Source organism: Ochotona curzoniae, unplaced genomic scaffold, assembly GCF_017591425.1.
Source record: "Ochotona curzoniae isolate NIBS_2020 unplaced genomic scaffold, NIBS_Ocur_1.0 contig_1071, whole genome shotgun sequence".
NCBI classification, from domain to species: domain Eukaryota; kingdom Metazoa; phylum Chordata; class Mammalia; order Lagomorpha; family Ochotonidae; genus Ochotona; species Ochotona curzoniae.
The window spans coordinates 20,130,456-20,151,263 of NW_024464939.1; the positions used below are offsets into that span (position 1 = coordinate 20,130,456).

Sequence of the window (20,808 nt, forward strand, 5' to 3'; positions counted from 1 at the left end):
CTGCTGGTGTATCTGGGTCTTTGGCACCATGTGGGAGACCTGGGTAGGGTTCCTGGCTCCTGACTTTGGTCTGCTTCAGCCCTGGTGGTTGTGGCCATGTGAATAGTGAGCTAGCAGATGGAAGTATTCTGTCCCTCTCTCTTTTCCTCCCTCTCCCCTCCTCTCTGTTGCTCTTTCAAGTAAATAAATATATTTCTTTTTTTGTAAGACATGATCAGTATCTTCGTAATATACAGCTTCCTTCCTATCTAATCCGGCTCAGAGTTCTCAGTGGCTTCCCATTGCCCGGAGATACAGCCTGGCTTGCTTCTGTGGTCTTTCTTGGTTCCCCTATTCCTTTATGCTCTTCCCTAGGTCCCTTGTATCTCCTGCTCCCAATATTCTAGAAAGCTCTGGACCCTCACTTCTGCTTTCTCATGCCTTTTTGCACGGATTTCGTTTGTGCGTGGCAGTCTCTCTTTGTTGGACCATTAGGTGCATTGTCTCAGCTGTTGAGTGTCAGCTCTTTAGATTTCACTCTGAATTAGAAGAAACCCAGAAGTGCATTAATCAACATTCCAAGATAATAAGTAAGTAGAAAGTAGACACTTGTGCAAACTATCTTAGTTTAACCTGGCTTCTGTAACAAAATTATCATAGACGGTCTGAGTTAGAAATAGCTAAACTTTGTTTTCACAAATTTAGAGAAAAGCCAAAGATCAAGGTTTCTAGTTGATGTGTTGTCTGCTGAGACTCCTTGTGCTGGCTCATGGGTGCCTGACTTCCCATTGCCAGGGAAGGGGTGAGGGAGCTCCCAGGCTTGCTTTATGAGGACACTGGCCTGTGCCTAGCTACCATCTCATGAGTCTCATGACTTGGTCAGCTTCCCAAAGCCCCAGTGTCTCATCCCACTGCCTTGCAGTTTGTGTTTAACATGAGTTTGGGAGACACCCACCTGCATTTCATGGCAATGCTTGTTTAGCTGGGTCATGGAGTGGAGTATTTCAGCAGCAGAGCAGCTTGTACATTGGTCCCTGGTACCAGCTTGCCGATGACCTTAGTGTTTGTGGCAGTTCCTTCCCGAGTTTTCTTCAGTGGAACTGGCTGCATATGCACTCTTGCCAGAACAGCTTATTGTAGCTTCGTTTTAGAGGTTCTTGACCTTTATCTGACTGTAATTGTGTCAAGTAGGCTTGGTTGCCTTTTGTCATGGTATGATGCATTCACATAGCAGTCTGTGGCTTCCTTTTTATTGCTGCACTGTAGTACTCCACCATAGGAAATGGTACCTAGAATGTATCTGTTCATGAACGTGAACATTACTCTGTTTCTGGCTGGTGTGATGGTTCAGGCATCTTTTAAACTTCTCCTGGTGTCCGTATTTGTGAGTTTCTCCAGGGATGACCTGTGGCCTGGAGCTCTGCCAGATCAGTTTTCCAAGCAAGTGCTGAGTGTGCACTTCATCCCTGTGCAGAGAGCTCCCAAGGCCTTTATCTCTGCCGTCCTGTGGTATCGCCCGATTTTCGCTTGTTCTCCATGGCACTTGGGGTGTTGTGGTATTTCATGGTGGCCACTTAGTAATGAGGTTTATTCATTTTCATGTGTTGATTGGTCACCTTGACTTTCTGTTCAAGGAAGGATCTATTCAACTTTTGCTCTCTTTCCCAATGGGCTGTTTTTATTTTATTGCTTTGTAAAAGTATTCCATGTCATCTTGATATGGCTCATTTGTTGGCTATGAATGTTAAAGATGTTATTACACAATCCAATCTTAAATACTGAAGATTTACAGATTATCAGGCTTTTTGATTCTTCACTGCTAGTGAGCCAGTGGGAGCAGAGTCACCTTTAACAGTAAACGGCTATGCACACTGATTGACCTCAACCCTCTCCTGTTCTTCTCTTCAGGTGTTATCATTGTCCCCAGTGCTGGTGTGGGCATTGTGCTAGGAGGCTACATTATTAAAAAGCTGAAACTTGGTGCCCGGGAATCTGCAAAACTTGCCATGATCTGCAGTGGCGTGTCCTTATTGTGTTTCTCAACCCTGTTCATTGTTGGATGTGAAAGTATTAACCTAGGAGGCATAAACATCCCCTATACCACAGGGTAAGTATCCTTAGCACCAGCATGATGGAAGGGAGAGGTGGGTCCTGTTTCCACGCTGGGCTCAGACCAGGTCCTGCTGCCCTGCTGTGCAGGGACTCTTGTTTTGCTTCTCCTGGGGCAAGAACTGGAGGGCAGGGCCAGGAGCTCGCCTCCTTCTGCATCCCTTTGATGACACTCATGGAATTTGGATTACATTTGGACTAATGATTCTGTTCTAGTTTTTGTAGGATGTGTATATTTCCGTTGTTGCTTATTTCAGAGGCAGAGAGGGAGGAGGTAGAAACAGAGTGTGTGTTCCCCTGTGTTGGCACAGTTGCCAAGTGCTTATGATAGCTGGGGCCGGGCTGGGCCAAAGCAGTGAGTCAGGAACTCGATGTGGGTGTCAGCTTGCGTGATGTGGGTCCGACTACTTGTGCCGTGACCTTCTGCCACCAAGGTTGCACATTCCTGGAAGTGGAAGTCAGGCTAGAACTGGAGACTGAAACCAGCTACTGCAATGTGAGTTGTGGGCATCTTAACTGCCAGAATAAAGGCCTGACCCATGTTAGGTTTTTAATGTAGTATTTTGAATAGATGCTTAAAAACATAGAATGCAGTTTTCCTTCAAGCATCTACCTCTTTCTATGCTCTAGCTGAAGACATGCCCCCAGGTAGCCACTTTCTTCCCCAATATTATGCTTTATGATACAGTTCCATAGGCACAGGGATTCCCCTCTGCACCCTCCATTCCTTCCCTCCCACTGTTTTACCCCATATTATTACCATAATAGAGTCCTTTAGCAACAGCCATAAGTCCATCATTCTACTATTTAATTGTATCCTGACATGATAGACAATGGTGGAAAGTCCAGCATCCTATTGTCTAGGTGTATTTAACAGCTTCATTGGGAGCCCTCCTTTTGTTTGGGAGTAGAGATGAATACTGCAGTATATCTTCACTTCCTGCTATGCTAGTCTCCATTACACAGTTCCTCTAGGCAAATATATGTATATACATGTTTACCTATATATCTATTTTGTATTTTGCATTAATATTGTCTTATATCACAGAGAACCAAAGTTACTTATCCTTTTGGGTTTCACTGAGCATAATAGTCTCCAGTAAGGACCATTATGTTGCAAATGGTTGAATTTCACTCTTTTTTAAATGGCTGAGTAATATTCCAAGAGTATCTGTATCACAGTTTCTTTATCCACTCTTCTTTTGATGGGCATCTGGGTTGTTTTCATGTCTTTGCTGTTGCGGTTTGGGCTAGTATAAATATAGGGTTGCAGGTCACTTTCTCCTATGGAGATTTGATTTCCTTTGGATATATTCCCATGAGTGAGATAGCTGGGGGTAGATCCATTTTCAGTTGTCTGAGCATTCTCTTTACTGACTTTCATAGTGGTTGTACTAACCTACACTCCCACCAACAGTGAAGGGAGGGTACTTGTCTCCTTACATCCATGCCAGCAAGTGGTATTAGCAGAGTTCTGAATGTAGCCAGTCCCGTTGGAGTTAGGTAGAACCTTAATGTGGTTTTGATTTGTATTTCCCAGGTAATCACTTTTATTGATTTCTCGAGTATCCTCCCAGGGATTCTTTATGTATAAATAGGTATTTTTAATTTCCCTTTTTATATTTAAAATATAACATGCTATACATACTTTTCTGGGCTTTCATAAAATTTAACAAGATGGTTTAGTGCCGATGTTATGATACATAGCTCACTCTTATTGACTCACTGCAAGCCAAGCATTCTCCCAGTACTTTATTTATATTAGCTCATGGCAGTCCTAAAAGGCAGATGATACTATCATGCTGATTTCACAGGTGACAGATCACACATGTTCGTCAATTAATTTCACCTTCTTAGAGAGGCTTGTCCCTCTTCATACAAGAGAGTGGAACCTTTTCTGTCCATTTACTTTCAGTTATTTGACCTCTCCTTAGTTCCCTCACAGTGCTTAACGTTTTCTGAGATGATCTGTTTAGTTCTTTGCTGGACTTTGGCCGAGCCCTAACACATGAGCTCCTCAGGAATAGTCAGTATTGTTACCTACATAGTAGTTGCATTCCTGTTACTGAGATGATTCCTGTTTCCAAAGGCTCATGGAGAGTGTGTGTTAGGGAAAAAACTATGCCAGGATTAAGAAAAAAAAATTTGGTGCCAAAATTAACATGATATTTCCTGTTTGAATGAATGCATGGGTAGAAGTTTTACCATAGAGCTTGGTTCATTCACTGTTCCTGCACTTTTTACATCATTTTAATCCAGAAAAAGAAGTATGTCTTACTTGATCTCAAGGAATTATCTTTTATTACAGTCTCACTCATTCTTGCCTCTTCTTTGCCCTGTGTACTTTAGGACTCCTGCCAATTCGATTTTGGAACTTACTGTCTGGTTCCCTTTCATTTATTTTCACTCCTGTCTCTTGCATTTGTCCTTGCTGTGAGGGATTTACCCAAGCTATGTTTTATTTTAATTCTAAACATAGCTTCTTAACATTTGGTTCAAGGGCCAGTTTCTCTGTTGTTTACTCTGGGCTTTGCGGATTGACAATACTCAGTCTAGTACCTTCGAGTTATGTCCTTCCTAGCAACCATTGCAAGACTGAGGGGTTTTCATTCTGGGTTGTCTACATCTAATACAGAAGCTTAGATTTTAAAATTTCTTCCAGTTTCTTTAAAGACTTAAAAAAAAAAGCCCATTGTGTTTATTTATTTGAAAGACAGAGTGACAGAGAGAGGGAGAGACAGAGAGCAAGAGATTTTCCACCGGTTGGATCATTCTCCGAAAGGCTGCAGTAACTGGGTCTGGAATAGTATGAATTGGGGAAACTGGAGCTTCATCCAGGTCTTCCATGTGAATACAGAGGCCAATGTGCTTGGACTGTCTTCTGCTGCTTTTGCAGGTGTATTTTCAGGCAGCTGCATCATAAGTGGAACAATCACGTTTGAACAGGTGCTCATATAGGATGCCCACCTCACAAGTGTTGGTTTAACGCACAACACCAACCCAAAGAAAGACTTTTTAATGATATTTTGCATCTGAATCAGAGGTGGCATGAGTGGACAGATAAGAAGGAAAGGGCCCACTGATGTGCTTTTCTTTGCCCTACTTCTCCAGAGATCCTGTTCCACATCTAGGTTGGTACCCGGTTATCCCATCTGCATCTCTTTTGTACCCCATCTCACCTACTTACTTTGAGCTCAGAACCTTATGGCAAGTTAGTTAGGGCCTCTTCTTCTCAGGCAGTGTGCTTCCAGTGCACACAGCCCTTGCCTATCTACAGGTGCCATTTTCCTGAAGGTGGTGTTGTTTTAGCCAGTTCTCTTTGCTATGGCGCCTTTATTCCTTTTTACTTTATTTCTTTTTACTCCTAATTTCTTCCCCCTCCCCCAAGTGTGTTCCCACAAGGGATGAAGGCAGGCTTCACTTGCTTTTAAACTGCAAGTTTCCAACAAAATTTCCTTACTTCCCACTCCATCTATCTTGCCTATCCTCAACTGCTTTAGGATTCTCCCAGCACTACTGGGAAGAATTATATAACTGTGCTTATTGGTCCCATTACAAATTGATGAGTTCCCATCTTGTCAGGCATTCATCTTCAATGAGTAATTCCTTTACTTAGCCCTAGTCAGCTTCCTTCCCCAGGCTGATGGTGGTAACTCTTTTCTCAATGCCATTTTGTGGATTTCTTTATCTTACTCTAGCCAAATTATTTTCTTGCTGGACAATCAATGCCACATTGGTACCAACACAATGTTACTAAGAATGAATTACCTGACTTTTCAAGACAAGGACTGGGTGTATCATCTTTTAACTCTCAGGTCTTACAAAAGAGCCATGTAATATTGTTGAGTATTGGTTTCCTCCTGTGTGAAATCAATGGTGACATTAGTCTTAGCTGATTACAAACAGCTAAAATCAAACTCATGCAACTGAAAATAGTGTCAAAAGGGTAAACAGAAAAAGAAATTGCATGCTGTCTTTTTCTGCCTGCAAATTCTATTTTTTTTAAAGATTTATTTTTATTATTTTTTCATTGGAAAGGCAGATATACAGAGAGGAGAGACAGAGAGGAAGATCTTCCGTCCAATGATTCACTCCCCAAGTGAGCGCAACGGCCGATGCCATGCCAAACTGAAGCCAGGAACCAGGAACCTCTTCCGGGTCTCCCACGCGGGTGCAGGTTCCCAAACCTTTGGGCCGTCCTCGACTGCTTTCCCAGGCCACAGGCAGGGAGCTGGAAGGGAAGCGGGGCTGCCGGGATTAGAACCGGTGCCCATATGGGATCCCGGGCGTGCAAGGCGAGGACCTTTAACCACTTGCGCCACCTCGCCGGGCCCGCAAATTCTATTTTTTTAAGATTTATTTTTTATTTTTATTGCAAAGTCAGATATACAGAGAGGAGGAGAGACAGAGAGGAAGATCGTCCATCTGATGATTCATTCCACAAGTGACCGCAACAGCCCGTGCAGCACAGATCCAAAGTCAGGAGCCAGGAACTTCCTCCAGGTCTCCCATGCAGGTGCAGGGTACCAAGGCTTTGTGCCATATTTGATTGCTTTCCCAGGCCACAAGCAGGGAGCTGGATGGGAAGTGGGATTATTGGGATTAGAACCAGTACCCAAATGGGATCCCAGTGTTCAAGGTGAGGACTAGCTGCTAGGCCTCTGGGCTGGGCCCCAAATTCCAGTTTTACATATTTGTTTCACCTCAAGTTTTATTTATTTATTTGAGAAGGAGAGGGAGGGTGGGAAGAGAGAGAGAGAGAGAAGGAGAAAGAAACAGACAGACTTAATCATCTGCTGGTTCACTCTCTAAATGCCAGGTCTGATCCAGGCTGAAGTCAGGAATTGGGGATTCCAGCAGGGTTTCCCACATGGAAGGCAGGAACAAAAGTCCTTGAGCCATCATCCACTGCCTTTTCAATCTATTAGCAGGTGGCTGGATTAGAAGTGGGGTAGATGCCAGGATTGCAAGTGGCTGATTAACCTATTTGGCTGGCCCAAAGCATTCAAATATTTTAAACACATGTTTGTGATTTATTTGGTTTAATTATAGAGAGGGAGGAGAGATAGAGCAATCTTTTGGTTCACTCCTCATCTGGCTGCAACAGCCAGAAACTGGGCTGGTCTTAAGCTAGGAGGCAGGAGCCGAGATAGAGGTATAGGAGCCCAAGCACTTGGGCCATTCTCCACTGCTTTCCCAGGTTCATTAGCAGAGAGTTGAATTGGAAATGGTGTGTCTTGGACTTAAATTGGTGCCCATGTGGGATGCAGATACTGCAGGTGGCAGCCTTACCTGCTGTATCACAGCTCTGACCCATTTTTGTAGTCTGGATGATGAGAATTACAGGGGAGGGCGGTTCTCATATTTCCTCATGCAGAGTCAAAAAGTTAGTAGGTACTAACTAAAGTTAGTTTCTGGTCTGCTGGCGTCATGATCAAAGCAGGCAAAGTCACTGTATTTTATTTTTTCAAGACTTTACAAATGTGTTTATTTAATGTCAAAGTTACAGAAGAAGAGGAGAAATATATGTATGTATATATATAGAGAGAGAGTGAGTGAGAGAGAGAGAGAGAGAGAGAATGAATCTGTCTTCCAGTTTTTGCTTTACTCCTTAGATGTTTGCAATGAGCCAGGTCAAATTCAGGAGCCTCCTGCAGATCTTGAATATGGGAGACAGGTACTGAAATACTTGGACCATCTTCTGCTGCTTTCCCCAGACCATTAGAAGAGAGCTGGATCAGAAGTAGAGCAGCCGGGACATGAACTGGTGCCCATGTGGTATGCTGGTGTTGCAGATGGCAGTTTTACTCACTGTGCCACGGTGCCTGCCCTTCCATTTTATTCTTGAGAACCAGATCAATGTGTGGCTCCTGCATCGGCTCAGGACATTTCCCCATTGTATTCCTGGAGCTAGCGACATCCTGATGCTAATTTACCTGAGTCCGTAGCTTACAGCACACCTCTTCTCATTTCATTGTGATTACCCAAGAAAAAGCAATTTGCTTGGGAGTGCTGGGAACTGCTACTTGGACCCAGTATTTTCAGTATTTGCAGTTGGATGTCAGTGCAATGTATATGTTAGCAAGAAAAAAAAACCCTCGATTTTCATGGAGAATTTCTCTGGCTCCACACCTACTTCTAGAAAGATAGTCTGAGAATGAGTCATTCTACATTCTGGAGTTGCAGTCACCTTTGTAAGAACCCAGCAGGGATCTTTTCTGTGAGCACAGGATGGTTTCCATTTTGTCTTCGCTTGCTCTGTGCTGGGTCCAACTTGTTCAACAGTGTGTAATTGACTTCCTTCATTCTGCATGATTTTAAGACTTGTGATTTTTTCCCCCCTTTTCCAATAAAGAAAGATGAAGGGAGGCAATAAAGAGAGGCAATTCTGTACATTAGCCTTTGTTAGAACCCCATTTGGCTTGGTCTGGAGATCGGCACTTGCGTATACCTTTGCTATCTAATGTTTACAGCAGCACTCGAACAGGTGCGCCATTATCCACGTGCTAATGACAGAGAGACTGAGGCTTAGCTGTGAAGTGATGTGCTGAAAGTCGTCTGTTAATAAGAAATAAAACTGAGTCAACTTCAGATGTTATATTTCAGAATTTGTGAGCTCTCTGAACCCCACACAGATGTGCTGGGTTTTTTGTAAAAATTCATTCATTCCAAAAAAAAAAAAGATTTATTCATTCCTATTTGAAAGGCAACTTTATAGAGAGGAGGAAGAAGAGATGGAGGAAAGAAAAAGAAAGAGAATCTTTCCTCAAACGGCTGCTTCTGAAGTGGTCCAGCATTAGCAGGAAGCTGGGACGAAGAATTAAGCAGGGTTTGATCCCAGGCACTGCAGAGGCGATTTCACTGTAACACCAAAGACCCACACAAATGACTTCACCAATTGACTGAGATGTTTATTCAGCCAACTGCTTGTCCACAGAATGGCTCTTGCACCCCAACTCAGCACCCCAACTCCTTTCTGACCTCCACTGGACTGAGACAGAAAGCAATAGCTTTGATGTTCTGTCCAGCAGGTACCAGTCTACTCCTAATTTGTCCCATTGTGACTGTGAGCCAGCTCCATATAAAGATGAACTCATTCCATTAAGGAACTTCCAGGGGGGAGTGTGGAGAGGTGTGATGCCCATCTTCTACTTTTCCCACTACCCTGGGAGTTGGGCCCATGCTTCCAGGTTCTACAAAAGAATGGTTGGGATAAGGTTAGGATTCCCTGTGTGGGATAGGATTGCCAGAACTTTCCAAAATGGGACATTAATGTCTAAAGCAGTGTTACTGAGCCACCACCCCAGGACCCTGCAAAGTCTTTTGGTTATTATGATGCCAAAGCAGGGCAGGACTGTAGGTCACCTTGGCCAACCTAAACCAGAACTTGATATTGTAGACTCTGGTCATTGGCCCCAGACCTCCTCCAACCATCACAGGCAGGACCAGGACCCGGGTGTCTTCTTCTGTCAGTCCCCAGTCTAGTTGATGCTGCTGATTTGTGGCACTATAGCAACTGGCAGGGCCGATGGCCTGAAGGTTCCATAGGGCCACCTGGCAGGGGAGGGAGTCATAGCTGTCTGATGCTCACATCGGCAGGAGGCTGGGAGAACAGCATGATCGGGAAATCTGGGGAGCCTTTCTCAGCAGTGAAGAATGTTTTAGGTATTACAGGTTTATTAACTATAGAAGAAACTACAGGAAGTTGAAGAGAAAAGTTTTCCAGAAGGGTTTTAGGTTTATGTATTTTGAGAATGTGAGAGTCACCTTTACTAAAAGGATTAGAGACGTTTCTAGCTGTGAGTACAATGTATGATTCCATGGGTTGACATTTGACCTGGTAGTGAAGGGGGCTTTAACAATACAACGATTGGATACTGTTGTCACCTTCCATGAACGTAGCCCTCCAGTCCACCTAGGCTTTCACACGTTATAATGTATTTCCTTCTTGGATCATCTTTGCTCTCCTCTCAGGTAGGCAGGGAGACTATTAGTGATGGACTGAAGGAGTTGGTCCAAGGTTATGCACCTGTCAAGTGGTGGCCTGAAACGACATCTCATTCTCATGCTTTTCCTACCACTTCTTGGTAGGAGTACCTTAGAAATGACTTCTTGCTTTTTGTCTCTTCAAGTTCGTGATTATGTTACTGTTCTTCATGAATGTTTCTGCCATGTGCAGATAAGGAGAGCACGGAACGTCTTCATGACCTTCGTGTCTGGAGCAGAACACGTTAGACACCTAATCCCAACATCTAAGCGACACAGGCGTTTTGATCTCTTGTTTATGATGGGAAACCTGAAGTTCATAGTGCCTGTGAATTGTGGAGATGGAATTGAACTTAGACCTCTTCGATTTAATTGCTCAGGATCACTGAAAGCTGAGTGATAGAAACATTGCATTATCGCTTTCTCCAGAAAGAAGAAGCTCATAGGAGGAGCTACCAGAAGAGTCCTGCTAGAGAAAGCAAAATTATGACCCTATGCAAAGCAGATGTGCTGGTATAGGTGTGTAAGTGCATCCACATGGAGACAGATAAAAGTGGATATAACCCCTTTTCTGAATCTTACTAACTATGTGAACTTGGGCAGTACTTGTTCTTTCAAGTCTTTCGTGGGCTCATTTGAAAGATGGAGGCACAGCAGTAGTAATTATAATCCTCATCAGGAGTGAATGAGAAATTATGTGGAGATCTCAGTGCACAATTTATGAAGTAAGAATAAGGTTCTGCTAGTGCCGATTTTAAATGTCAGTGATGATTATCATGCTAATGATCATAATTACAAACCCAAAATTGCCTAGTTCTGCAGAGCAAAGGAAGAATTTTAGTATGAAGTCAACAACTTAAGTGGAGTTGAAAGGAAATATTCTAATTGGAGACACACACACACACAGAGAAAGAGAGAAGAATCTCCTATTTGAGGGCTTGTTTCCTGAGTGCTGGATATCCACAAAGGCAGGAGGCTGAAGCCAGGAGCCAGGAGCCAGGAGCCAGGAGCTTCATATGGTTTCCCATGTAGGTGGCAGGAGCTCAAGTACTTGGATCACTTTGTGCTGCTTTTCCAGGTCATTAGCAGAGAAGTTCACTGGGAGTGGAGCAACTGGGACATGAACCAAAATCCATATGGGATGCCAGTGGCAGGAGGCAGCTTTACCCCTTCACCACAATGCTGGCCTCCTTGTAATAGGTTAAAGCCAAAAAGGAGGAAGAAACAAGTTAAGGACCTCCTCTTTGATTTATGGAGACCAATAAAAGGATAGTATATGGTGAAATTCAGGTGGTCTTCAGGTCATGGTGTAGTGTGATGGGACACGTGTGAACTATGTCTCCGTATACCACACACACACCCATGCATATACACATTTACTTAACTGTGTCCTCGCATCACAGCTCTAATAGGGCTTTGAGAGCTATTGTTTATTTACATTGAGTGACAGTCTGTCATGCATCACTTTAAATAAACATTGACTCTTAATATTTTGATTGTATGAAGATTTGACAGCAAGGTTATTTTTTCTTCTTGATTATTTCTTTTCTAGTCTTGCCAGAGTGGGATTTCTTGAGCCCTCAAATGCTTGGGTAACAAAGATTTCGCATCTCCATAGCTTCCTAGTTAGCAAATTCACTAGCTGTTTTCAGGGATTCCTTCCCTCTCTCTGGCTCTTTATATTTTCCTAATTGTTGTAATAAGATACTATGTGTGACTCGCAGGCTTGCCACTTGGGTCATGTAGTTCTAAGGAATTTGATAGTGAGACCCACTGCTTCCTTGAAGTTAATACTTACTTCAAGCCATGAGTTTGCACTCATGGCAAGTTTACAAGTCTCTGGTTTGAAATGCTTTTGTATTTCAGGAAGGTGAGGCACGGGGATTAGTGCAGTGCAGGGCCTGGTGTGCTTTCTGTTCCCAAGATGGGTTCACTTCAGGCTGGTGAGAAACGGCTTAGCGTACAACATTTTCACTATGATTAAAAACCAGTCTGTTTTCAGGAGAATGAATGACAACCAAACAAGACAGTTTCTTACAAAAGATTATTTTGGGGGAAGGCATTGGGTCTAGCTCTTAAATCTCTCATTGAGATAGCCAGGTCCCAGATGAGAGTACTGTGCTTGGTGCTCAGTTCCAGTTTCTGCCTGCGGCTTCCTGCCTAGGTGGACTGTGCAGGGTGGCGGCAATGGCTCAAGTCATCAGGTGCCTGCCACCCTTATGGGAGACCTCATTGAGTCCCTGGATCTCCAAGCTTCAGCCTTACCCAGGTTTGGTGCTTGAGGAAGAAAACACAGGATGGGAGCTCTCTTTTCCTGTCTTGTTCTTTCTTTCTGCCTCTTAATTTTTAAAGACTTCCTTTAAAGTTCCTTTAAAGTGTAAAAGGTGAGCCAAGTCAGCCCTCTTCCTCTCTGTGCCACCATCACCCTTCCCCCAGCTGCTTTTGCATGAACACTCATTTCTCTTCCTTGTGACTTGTGCTTGTTGCCAGCATTGATTTTCACGTACATCATCTCTATCAGACATCATGCTCTTAGGAGGGTTACTGAGTCTGTGTCTCTGTTTGCTGAATCAGGAATTCATTTTTGTTTTCCTGTTACTCATGTGCTTTGAGCCACTGATGCTGTTTCCTTCAGGTTTCTTTCTTTTGGCTGGACAGCTTCTACAGTTGGGACATTTGAAATCTGGCTGTCAAACATAAGCACAAAGTATGTGCTTAACAGAAAGTTCCAGGTAGCTTCTAAACAGCACTGGTGATAAGCACTGGGTTGTATTGAAGCCTGACATTGTTAGTGATTGAATTGCCATTTTATGTGGTCATGGCTTTAAAATATTTGGATACTAAAAAATAATGAGCATCATAATGACTGCTTATTTCTGTGGACTGACATGAATGAAGGACATCATCTATTTGACTTTTGCCTTAGCGAAAGACTTTCTGGGTAGCACTTCATATTGCTTTGAATTTGTCTCCCATTAAAATTTCAGGGCCCAGTTATCAGCTTGTAAAAGAGGCCAAAGGAGAAAAACTTTGCAACAAATAATACCCTGTAAATTCACTTATGCTTGGAGTGGGCCATGCTTTTGGAGGAGATGCTGCTAAGTCTTGGCACCTAACAGTTGTTCCAGAATGTTTGCTGAGTGGATAAAGATGGGTGGAAGGATAAATGGATGGGTGGATGGGTGGATGGATGGATGGATGGATGAAGGGTCTACCACCACTTACTCATGCAGCTTTAGAAACAGTGTTTCATCGGGACTGAGTAGGGATCATGGTCATAGAAGCAAAGACTGATGAGTGTGAGCCCCATGCAGCCTGTTACTTTATTCCAGGGGACTCTCAGAGGATCTGTTTGTCTTTGTTCCTCCATTGCTCTTCGGACACTTCTCTCCCCAGTGCTGTGTCTACACTTGCCTTTCTCCCTCATTTTGTTTGCTGCCTGGATTTATGTATATATATAAATATATATATATACTTATATTTATATTTATTTATTTAAAATATTGTACCATTTTTTAGATCAGATATGTCCTGAGAAAGCAAAATCCACTGTGTTTCATTGTGACTCCAAACCCACATACCCTCATATTACAAACCAGTGATGTGATTCCTTAGCAGTCTTCCTCAATCACTTCCTTTGGAGTTTTATCCTACTTAGATAATTTTTCTAGCACATAGTTAAAGTTTTTGGTCCCAGGAGCCTACAGAGATAGCTGGATGGATTCTGTGTTTATTGTTCACAGTAATGTTACTGATTCAGTCATGAAGAGCACTTGCGATATTTTACAGATAAAGCAACTGATAAATGTTGGAGGTGAAAGATTATAATCACTATGATTGAATCATTATACAATATACATATATAAAAATCACATTGGGAGCCATAAATGTGTGCAGTTATTGTGTATTAACTAAAATGAAGCAAAACTAAAAGTAAGAAGAAATCTAGGATCAGCTTAGTTAACACATACAGCCCAGTGCTTCCAGCATGTGAATGGTTATCAAGGGTCAGACACTGAGACCATTGTGCCAAAGGAGTGGGCAAAATTGTGATGAGATGGACAACTTGATAAAGTATATTGATTATAATCTCAGAAAGCTAAGCTGTTTTGTTTTAAAGTCATAAAGGTCATTACTGAAGATGACGACTTTGTGGTGCCATAGCTTTGATCTCATGGGACTATCTTCTTTGAAATGGACAAATGACTAACTAATAAGAACGGCCCTCCTGTTGGTTTGATTTTGGTAAATGTTGCTGATGACCGACGTCTTTTCTCCTTTAGACCTTCCCTCACCATGCCCCACAGGAATCTGACAGGAAGTTGTAATGTGAACTGTGGCTGTAAAATACATGAGTATGAGCCAGTCTGTGGATCCGATGGAATCACATATTTTAATCCGTGTCTGGCTGGCTGTGTTAATAGTGGTAATCTCAGCACCGGGGTGAGTATAGTTCCTAAATTTGTCTTTTGTAAATATAATATCCTATGACAAGGATCAGGTAGGAATCACATATAGCATTCATGAGTTTAGTCTCTGTTTTTATCAAGCTCAAACTACCTCCGACCAAGTCCTAGAGGAAAGAATATTAAGCTATGCTTTGTTGCTTCCCCAGGCATGACTGGGGCGTTTGAGTCTAGTGATTTTGGTTCCATGCCAGCCCTCTCCATTTTGTGTTGAGTCAGCTTAGCGCTCCGCATAAGGCGGAGATCTGGGTCTTCCATTCATTCCCTGGGCAGGGTCCTTGTAATGGATTTGAAGGTCACGATGGCAGTATTTGGTGCTGATGAGAAAGAACAGGAAAGTAGCTCCCTGATGGGCAGCTATGAAGATGGACCACAGCCATATCTCAAGATCATCAGCTCCGTGAAGATTTTTTTTTTCCCTAAAACTTTCAGAGTAAAGATATTTTTGTCAGTTCAAGAATAGGCTATTTTGAGAACTCCCCTCCCTGTGAATTATAAATAGGCTGTAATACTGTGGGAGAAGGTTTTCATATCCTACTTAATTCTTTATTGAGCCCGGTTTGATTCTTTGTGTAAGAACAGATGGGAGGAGGTTGCTTTAATTAAAGAATTGTAGCATGTTTGCTTGTTCTGTGAGGGTGATAAGGGATTGTACCATGGCCTGAATGTTTGGAGAGTGGCGTTTGCGGTTTTGAATTTTTAGCTAGAGAATTGCTGTTGCTGCTTTTCCACTCTGCTGGGGTAAAGGATGAGCTCCCGTTTGTAACCAGCTCAAGGCAGAATCCGAGCCTCACTCTTCTCAATGGCCGAGTCGTTCCTGGGGAGTGAGCGCATCCTTGCCACTCATTCTTTTATGATGACCAGCAGAGGCACACATTGTGGCACCAGGTTAACATCACATGGGAAGCCTGCTTGAGCCTGGAGAAGCCTGGAGAGCCCGTTTGAGTCCCAGCTGCGCGCTTTCTGATCCAGCTGCCTGTTAAGACAGCCAATAATGACATCTGCCTGATGGTTCATATGCTTGGGTCCCTACCATCTATGTGTGACACCCGGGTGGAGTTCCTAACTCTTGGCTTCAACCTATCGCAGCCCCAGCTGCTGTGGACATTTGGGGATCAAACTAGTGGACTGCAGATATGTTTCTGTCAGTATTTCTGTTAGTCTGCCCTCCAAATAGATGAAAAGAAGTCATTATTTAAGAAGACTGGCACATGGGGCCAGAGTGATGGCTCAGTTAACTAATCCTCCACTTGTAAGTGCTGACATCCCACATAGGTGCCAGTTCATGTTTCAGCTGCTCCAATTCCCATCAAGCTTTCTGTTGTGGCCTGGGAAAGCAGCAGACAATTATCTAAGCCCTTGGAATCCTCACTAGCGTTGGAGACCCAGAGGAGTCTCCTGGCTCCTGGCTTTGGATCAGCTCAGCTCTGTCATTGCATCCATTTGGAGAGTCAACCAGCAGATAGAAGATCTTTTGCTCTGTCTCTCCTATCTGCAGATCTGTCTTTCCAATAAGAAGAAATAAATATTTAATAAAGCAAAAATAGAAAGACCAGCCTTCCTCTGAATGCAGATGGTTGGACAGTACTCCCTTTTTGTATTTGTTCATGGTTACACTATGGATTCTCTACATTTATTATCAGACATTCCCTGTAGGCTTCCTTTGTGTTCTGCAGCATGCTAGGTGCTCTGAGGAGCACAAACAAAAATGAAGGTGGGTCCTGAAATGCTGAGTGAGACACAGAGAATGAGCACACAGGGACTGAGAAAGATCAAATGACAGAAACAGGAGAAAGACCTTGCATTTCCTGATTCACTCCCCAAATGCTCATCACAACCAGGGCTGGACCCGGAGTCCAGAACTCAATCAGGGGCTGCCAGATGGGTGACAGGAACCCAGATGTTAGAGGCATTGCCTTCTAACTCTCTGGGAACATATTAGTAGGAAGCTGGCTGTGAAGTTGGGTAGCTAGGACTTGGATCAGGCACTCCTTTAAGGAACATGGGCATCCCAATGGTGTCTCAGTTGTTGGGTCCAGACTCCACTACTGTGTCCCAGTTTTTGAAGGATTTCTCTAATTGGAGAGCAATGCAGTGTGAATGATATGAGTATTCAAACATTTTTGGACAAATATAGAGTTAAGTAGTTTTGACCGTCAGATTTTGACATTGTTAGTATGCACACATTAAACTGTTTCTGTTATCAGTGAGGAAGGTGTTCTCAGTGAAATGTTGCTTACTTTTTTAGGTACCTGGATTTTCTTAGAACATCCTAACTGTGTCTGAATATTCCATTTTACTTTTGGTTGGCACACCACTAACTTTTCGTTTGCTCACATAGATCCGGAATTACACAGAATGCACCTGTGTCCAAAGCCGACAAGTGATCACTCCACCCACCGTGGGACAACGCGGTCAGCTCCGTGTGGTTATTGTCAAAACCTATCTCAATGAAAATGGCTATGCTGTGTCTGGAAAGTGTAAACGCACCTGCAATACCCTTATCCCCTTCTTAGTTTTCCTTTTTATAGTCACCTTCATCACAGCGTGTGCCCAGCCATCAGCCATCATAGTAACACTCAGGTGAGAACAGCATCTGATGTCTGGCTGGGGGGTAGGCTTAGAACTGCCAGAGGGAAAATTCCAGAATGTGGACCCAAGAGGTAGAGCAGAGAAGGAGCATGACCGAGTTGTATGGGGAGTGCTCAGACATTTGTTAGGGAAATTTTCAAACAGTGAGGTTTTTCCTAGCAGGGAGAGAGAGCGATGCCTTCTGAATTAGGCTGGGGCTGTTTAATACTAAGATAGCTGATTCACCGGAAATGAGAGTTGGTGCAAAAGGACAATGTTTTAGGGGGAGAAGCAGATAACTTTAGTCTCACAATTGTCTTTCACATTTGCTAATTAGCCAGAAACCAGGCGCTCCGAGGTTAGGAAAGCCAGTCAGACAGGTTTCAGGGGTGACTGGGCATCCTGATGTCACTCAGATGGGGTCTTCATGAGCAGGAAGCTTGGCGGTTTGGGCAGGTGGCTGCAATTTCCTTTCTTAACTGGGGTCAGATCCTTAAGGCAGCATCCATTGTGAACACAAAACTTGATTAGTTACAAGATGCCCAGTTAGCTTTTGTTAGAATGTGAAAAGGAAAAGAAGATGTCATTCATAGAATTACAAAAAGGATATTTGTAGCATTTATCTTCTAGAACTTTTCTGCATTAGGTTCTGCTCCTATAGTTAAATGAGACTTCATTTGGATGCTTTTGGTTTTTGTATTTTCTGTCCTACAAGGTTCAGCTTCTGGAGCTGAAAAGCATTGCTGTGCTAGGAATGACAGGCTAGGCTCATAGGAGCAGACAGAGTCATTTGGTGAAGTTACTAAGATGTGCCTGCCACAAAGGCTGCTATCTCCAGTCTTGTACGTTGTTCTCACTGTACCTCCATGACAGCTTATGCTGGGCCTGCAGTGCAGATGCAGTCAGCATTCCTTTTTCTATCACATGACATTTTGCCATTGATTCAAAGAAAGAGTAGACCAGGAGAGGTGATTTTCTGTTATGCACGCTGTGTCCCCTTTGCCATCGAGTTTGGGGTTTTTGGTATGTGGAAGCTGTTTTTATTCCCTAAGAAGTGTTGACATGATCACTTTTGAATCAGTGTTTTGCAGAAAAGCCTTCAGTGGCAGAAGAAGAGGCTGTGAGGTGAAGCAGGAACATGGTATCTTTAGGGAGACCATGGACACAGTGCAATGAGGGAATGAAAAAGGGTCTCAAGTCTAATCTTTTCTTTTGGCTTTTTAGAATTCCACAGTGCTGAGCAGTGCTGAGCAGGGCAATGTACATGCCATGCATATCCCGATTTCTTTCCTATTAGATTCAGAGTTAGATATTTCTCAGCAAAGCTGCTCTTGGAATGCAAGACGCTAGCCACTGAAAAACCCACTGGATAATTCACTCAGTTCCTACACTAGTGGGTATTTAGGACTTTACCACATGTGTAACACTGGACAGATTCCTATGATACATCGAGGAGTTGAGGAGACGAAGACAAGGACACTGAGGCTGGGGGATTTTCCATTCTGTACACCGACACTGATGGTTGTGGCTCAGAGAGAATAAGGACTTCCTCATTTGAGAAGTACAAGAAGCATTAATAGAGTCGCTCACTGCAATAGTCCAATTTCTTTACAGATTAATTCTACAAGAGAAACTAAGTGACCCAAAGAAGGCCACAGTTTGTAGTGCTCACATGAATCAAACCATCAGTTGGCTTCTCATTCAAACATTTGGAAAGACGGGTGACTGGGCTCCCATCTTCCAGCCATGTAGGGATTACTCAAAACTGAATGTTTAGAAAAAGAAATTACAGGGGTCTGAGAAGGACTTATTCTTTCTTGGACTTTTGACTTGTGGTTTTGCATTTTCTGCTTTTTTTTTTTTTAATTTTTGTCCAGTTGAGGAAATAGGGAAGTCATTTCAGTGTACTATGCATCATTCTGGAAACTGAACACAAGAAAAAAATGCAGTTGTGGGGATAACATTACAAGAATTAAACAAAAAAATAGAACTGCTTTGGGGAACTTAGAGCCCCAGCTGTGTTTTCTGACAAGCGCCTTTGACCTCTACCAGGCTTTACAGAGATCAATAGCATCAGTCAGTGTTTCCCGACGTCTCAGTTGGTCACACCTTTATCCTGCCACCTTGCTTGATTCTGGTCAGTAAATTCTAGTGGTTAAACGTTTGGCTACAGCTTTCCTTTAGTTTCCAGCTCTGCATTATGTAGGCTTGATTCCATATTCGTTTTCTTGGGTCCACTGTTTTAAAATCTTTCTCTCCCTTTACTGTAGATCTGTGGAAGATGATGAGAGACCTTTTGCACTGGGAATGCAGTTTGTTTTGTTGCGGACACTTGGTATGTATCTGAATTTCCAAGGGTGGCTTCGCATTCCTCTTTGAGGAAGGCAAATTCTCCCTGTCTTTTAACAATCGCATGTCAAGTCCTTTGTCATCACTGGGAGCTAGCATTTTACAGTTTGGGGATGAGCACACGACTTCCTTGTTTTCTGATGTGAACAACAAGTTGACAAGTGTCGACCTTGGATGAGAGAAAACGAAACCAACTGGTTACTTTCTGTTTTACTGTGAACACACACTTGAGCAAAGTTTCCCAGAGTTTTGTACAATAAGAAACAGGACAACAAGAAATTTGAAGTGAGTTTGTTCTCTTGATACTTCGGTGTCTTTATGCTTTTTAGCACTAAAACAGAAGACTCGTGATTGATTGTCATTGATTGTCTTATGGGATCTTCAATTTTTTACTTGCTTCTAGTAATTTATTGGTCGAAGCAAAAAAGTCTAGCTACCAGGTTTTTTGGGAAAAAAAAAAAGAATTCAAATAAGAAAAAACGATCCCCATGCTGGGCTGCCGATTGTGACTTAGTAGGAGAAGCTCATTAGTGCTGCATCAGTGTGCAAATCCATGGCGTAGGAAGAATACCATTCTTATTTTAAACAATTTGGTCACTTTTATCTATGAGAGAGGAGAAATAGAGTTTGCCTACAACATTTGGGACTGGGTCAGTCTAAACCTGGGAGCCAGGATCTGTTGACAATCCAGGCTGCTTCCCAGGGTCAGGATTAGCATGAAGCTGGAGCCAGAACTGGGCCTAGAATTAAGGTCCTCTGGGCTGCATTATCTCAGCTGGAGTCTTACCACTTTGTTAAATGTACCCACCCACTTCTTGCTTCCTCTCTCTCTGTCTCTCCCTCTCTCTTTTACCAGTACTCTGTCCTACAAAGTGTTAGGACAATGAACGGCAATTAAACCTGTGAAGTAACTGATTCCCTTAACCAATTCTAGTGTGTTAATTGATTTCCTCATCATCAAGTTTGTTTTTCCTTAAAGTGTCATTTTCTGCACCTGCTATCTTAGTTCCTTCCCCTCTTTCCCACTTCCCCTAATCAGTGACATTGTCAACAGAGGAAAAAAATTAATTTTTTTAAAAAATTCAGTGCTTTCACTTTTGAAGATGAACATATTTTTAAAATGGCCTTCTCCAACCCTTTGAAGTATTAATCCTCTCTGGAATTCTCATTATGTTTGTTCTGCGCTGTGACTGATGGCTCAGTTCTCCGGAAACATTTCCATTAAGCCCCAGAGGAAAATATTTCCAGTGTCATTTCATGGGAGGCCTCTATTTTGGTACCAGTAATATTTTGAAGGAGCAATATTTGGAAGCATGCTTGTTTTAGAATTTTTGACACACTTAGAAAT

At 42.9% G+C, this 20,808-nt stretch overlaps 1 protein-coding gene across 2 annotated transcripts in view; it reads left to right on the plus strand.

Annotated features, from left to right (window-relative positions):
- Positions 1 to 20,808, plus strand: part of SLCO5A1 (solute carrier organic anion transporter family member 5A1) — a 117,440-nt gene that overhangs the window by 92,818 nt on the left and 3,814 nt on the right. For both annotated transcript variants that reach the window (XM_040994587.1, XM_040994596.1), the window contains 4 exons: positions 1,888 to 2,086; positions 14,358 to 14,517; positions 16,882 to 17,123; positions 19,382 to 19,446. In XM_040994587.1, coding sequence (XP_040850521.1) covers positions 1,888 to 2,086; positions 14,358 to 14,517; positions 16,882 to 17,123; positions 19,382 to 19,446 — 666 coding nt within the window. The remainder of the gene's footprint in view (positions 1 to 1,887; positions 2,087 to 14,357; positions 14,518 to 16,881; positions 17,124 to 19,381; positions 19,447 to 20,808) is intronic.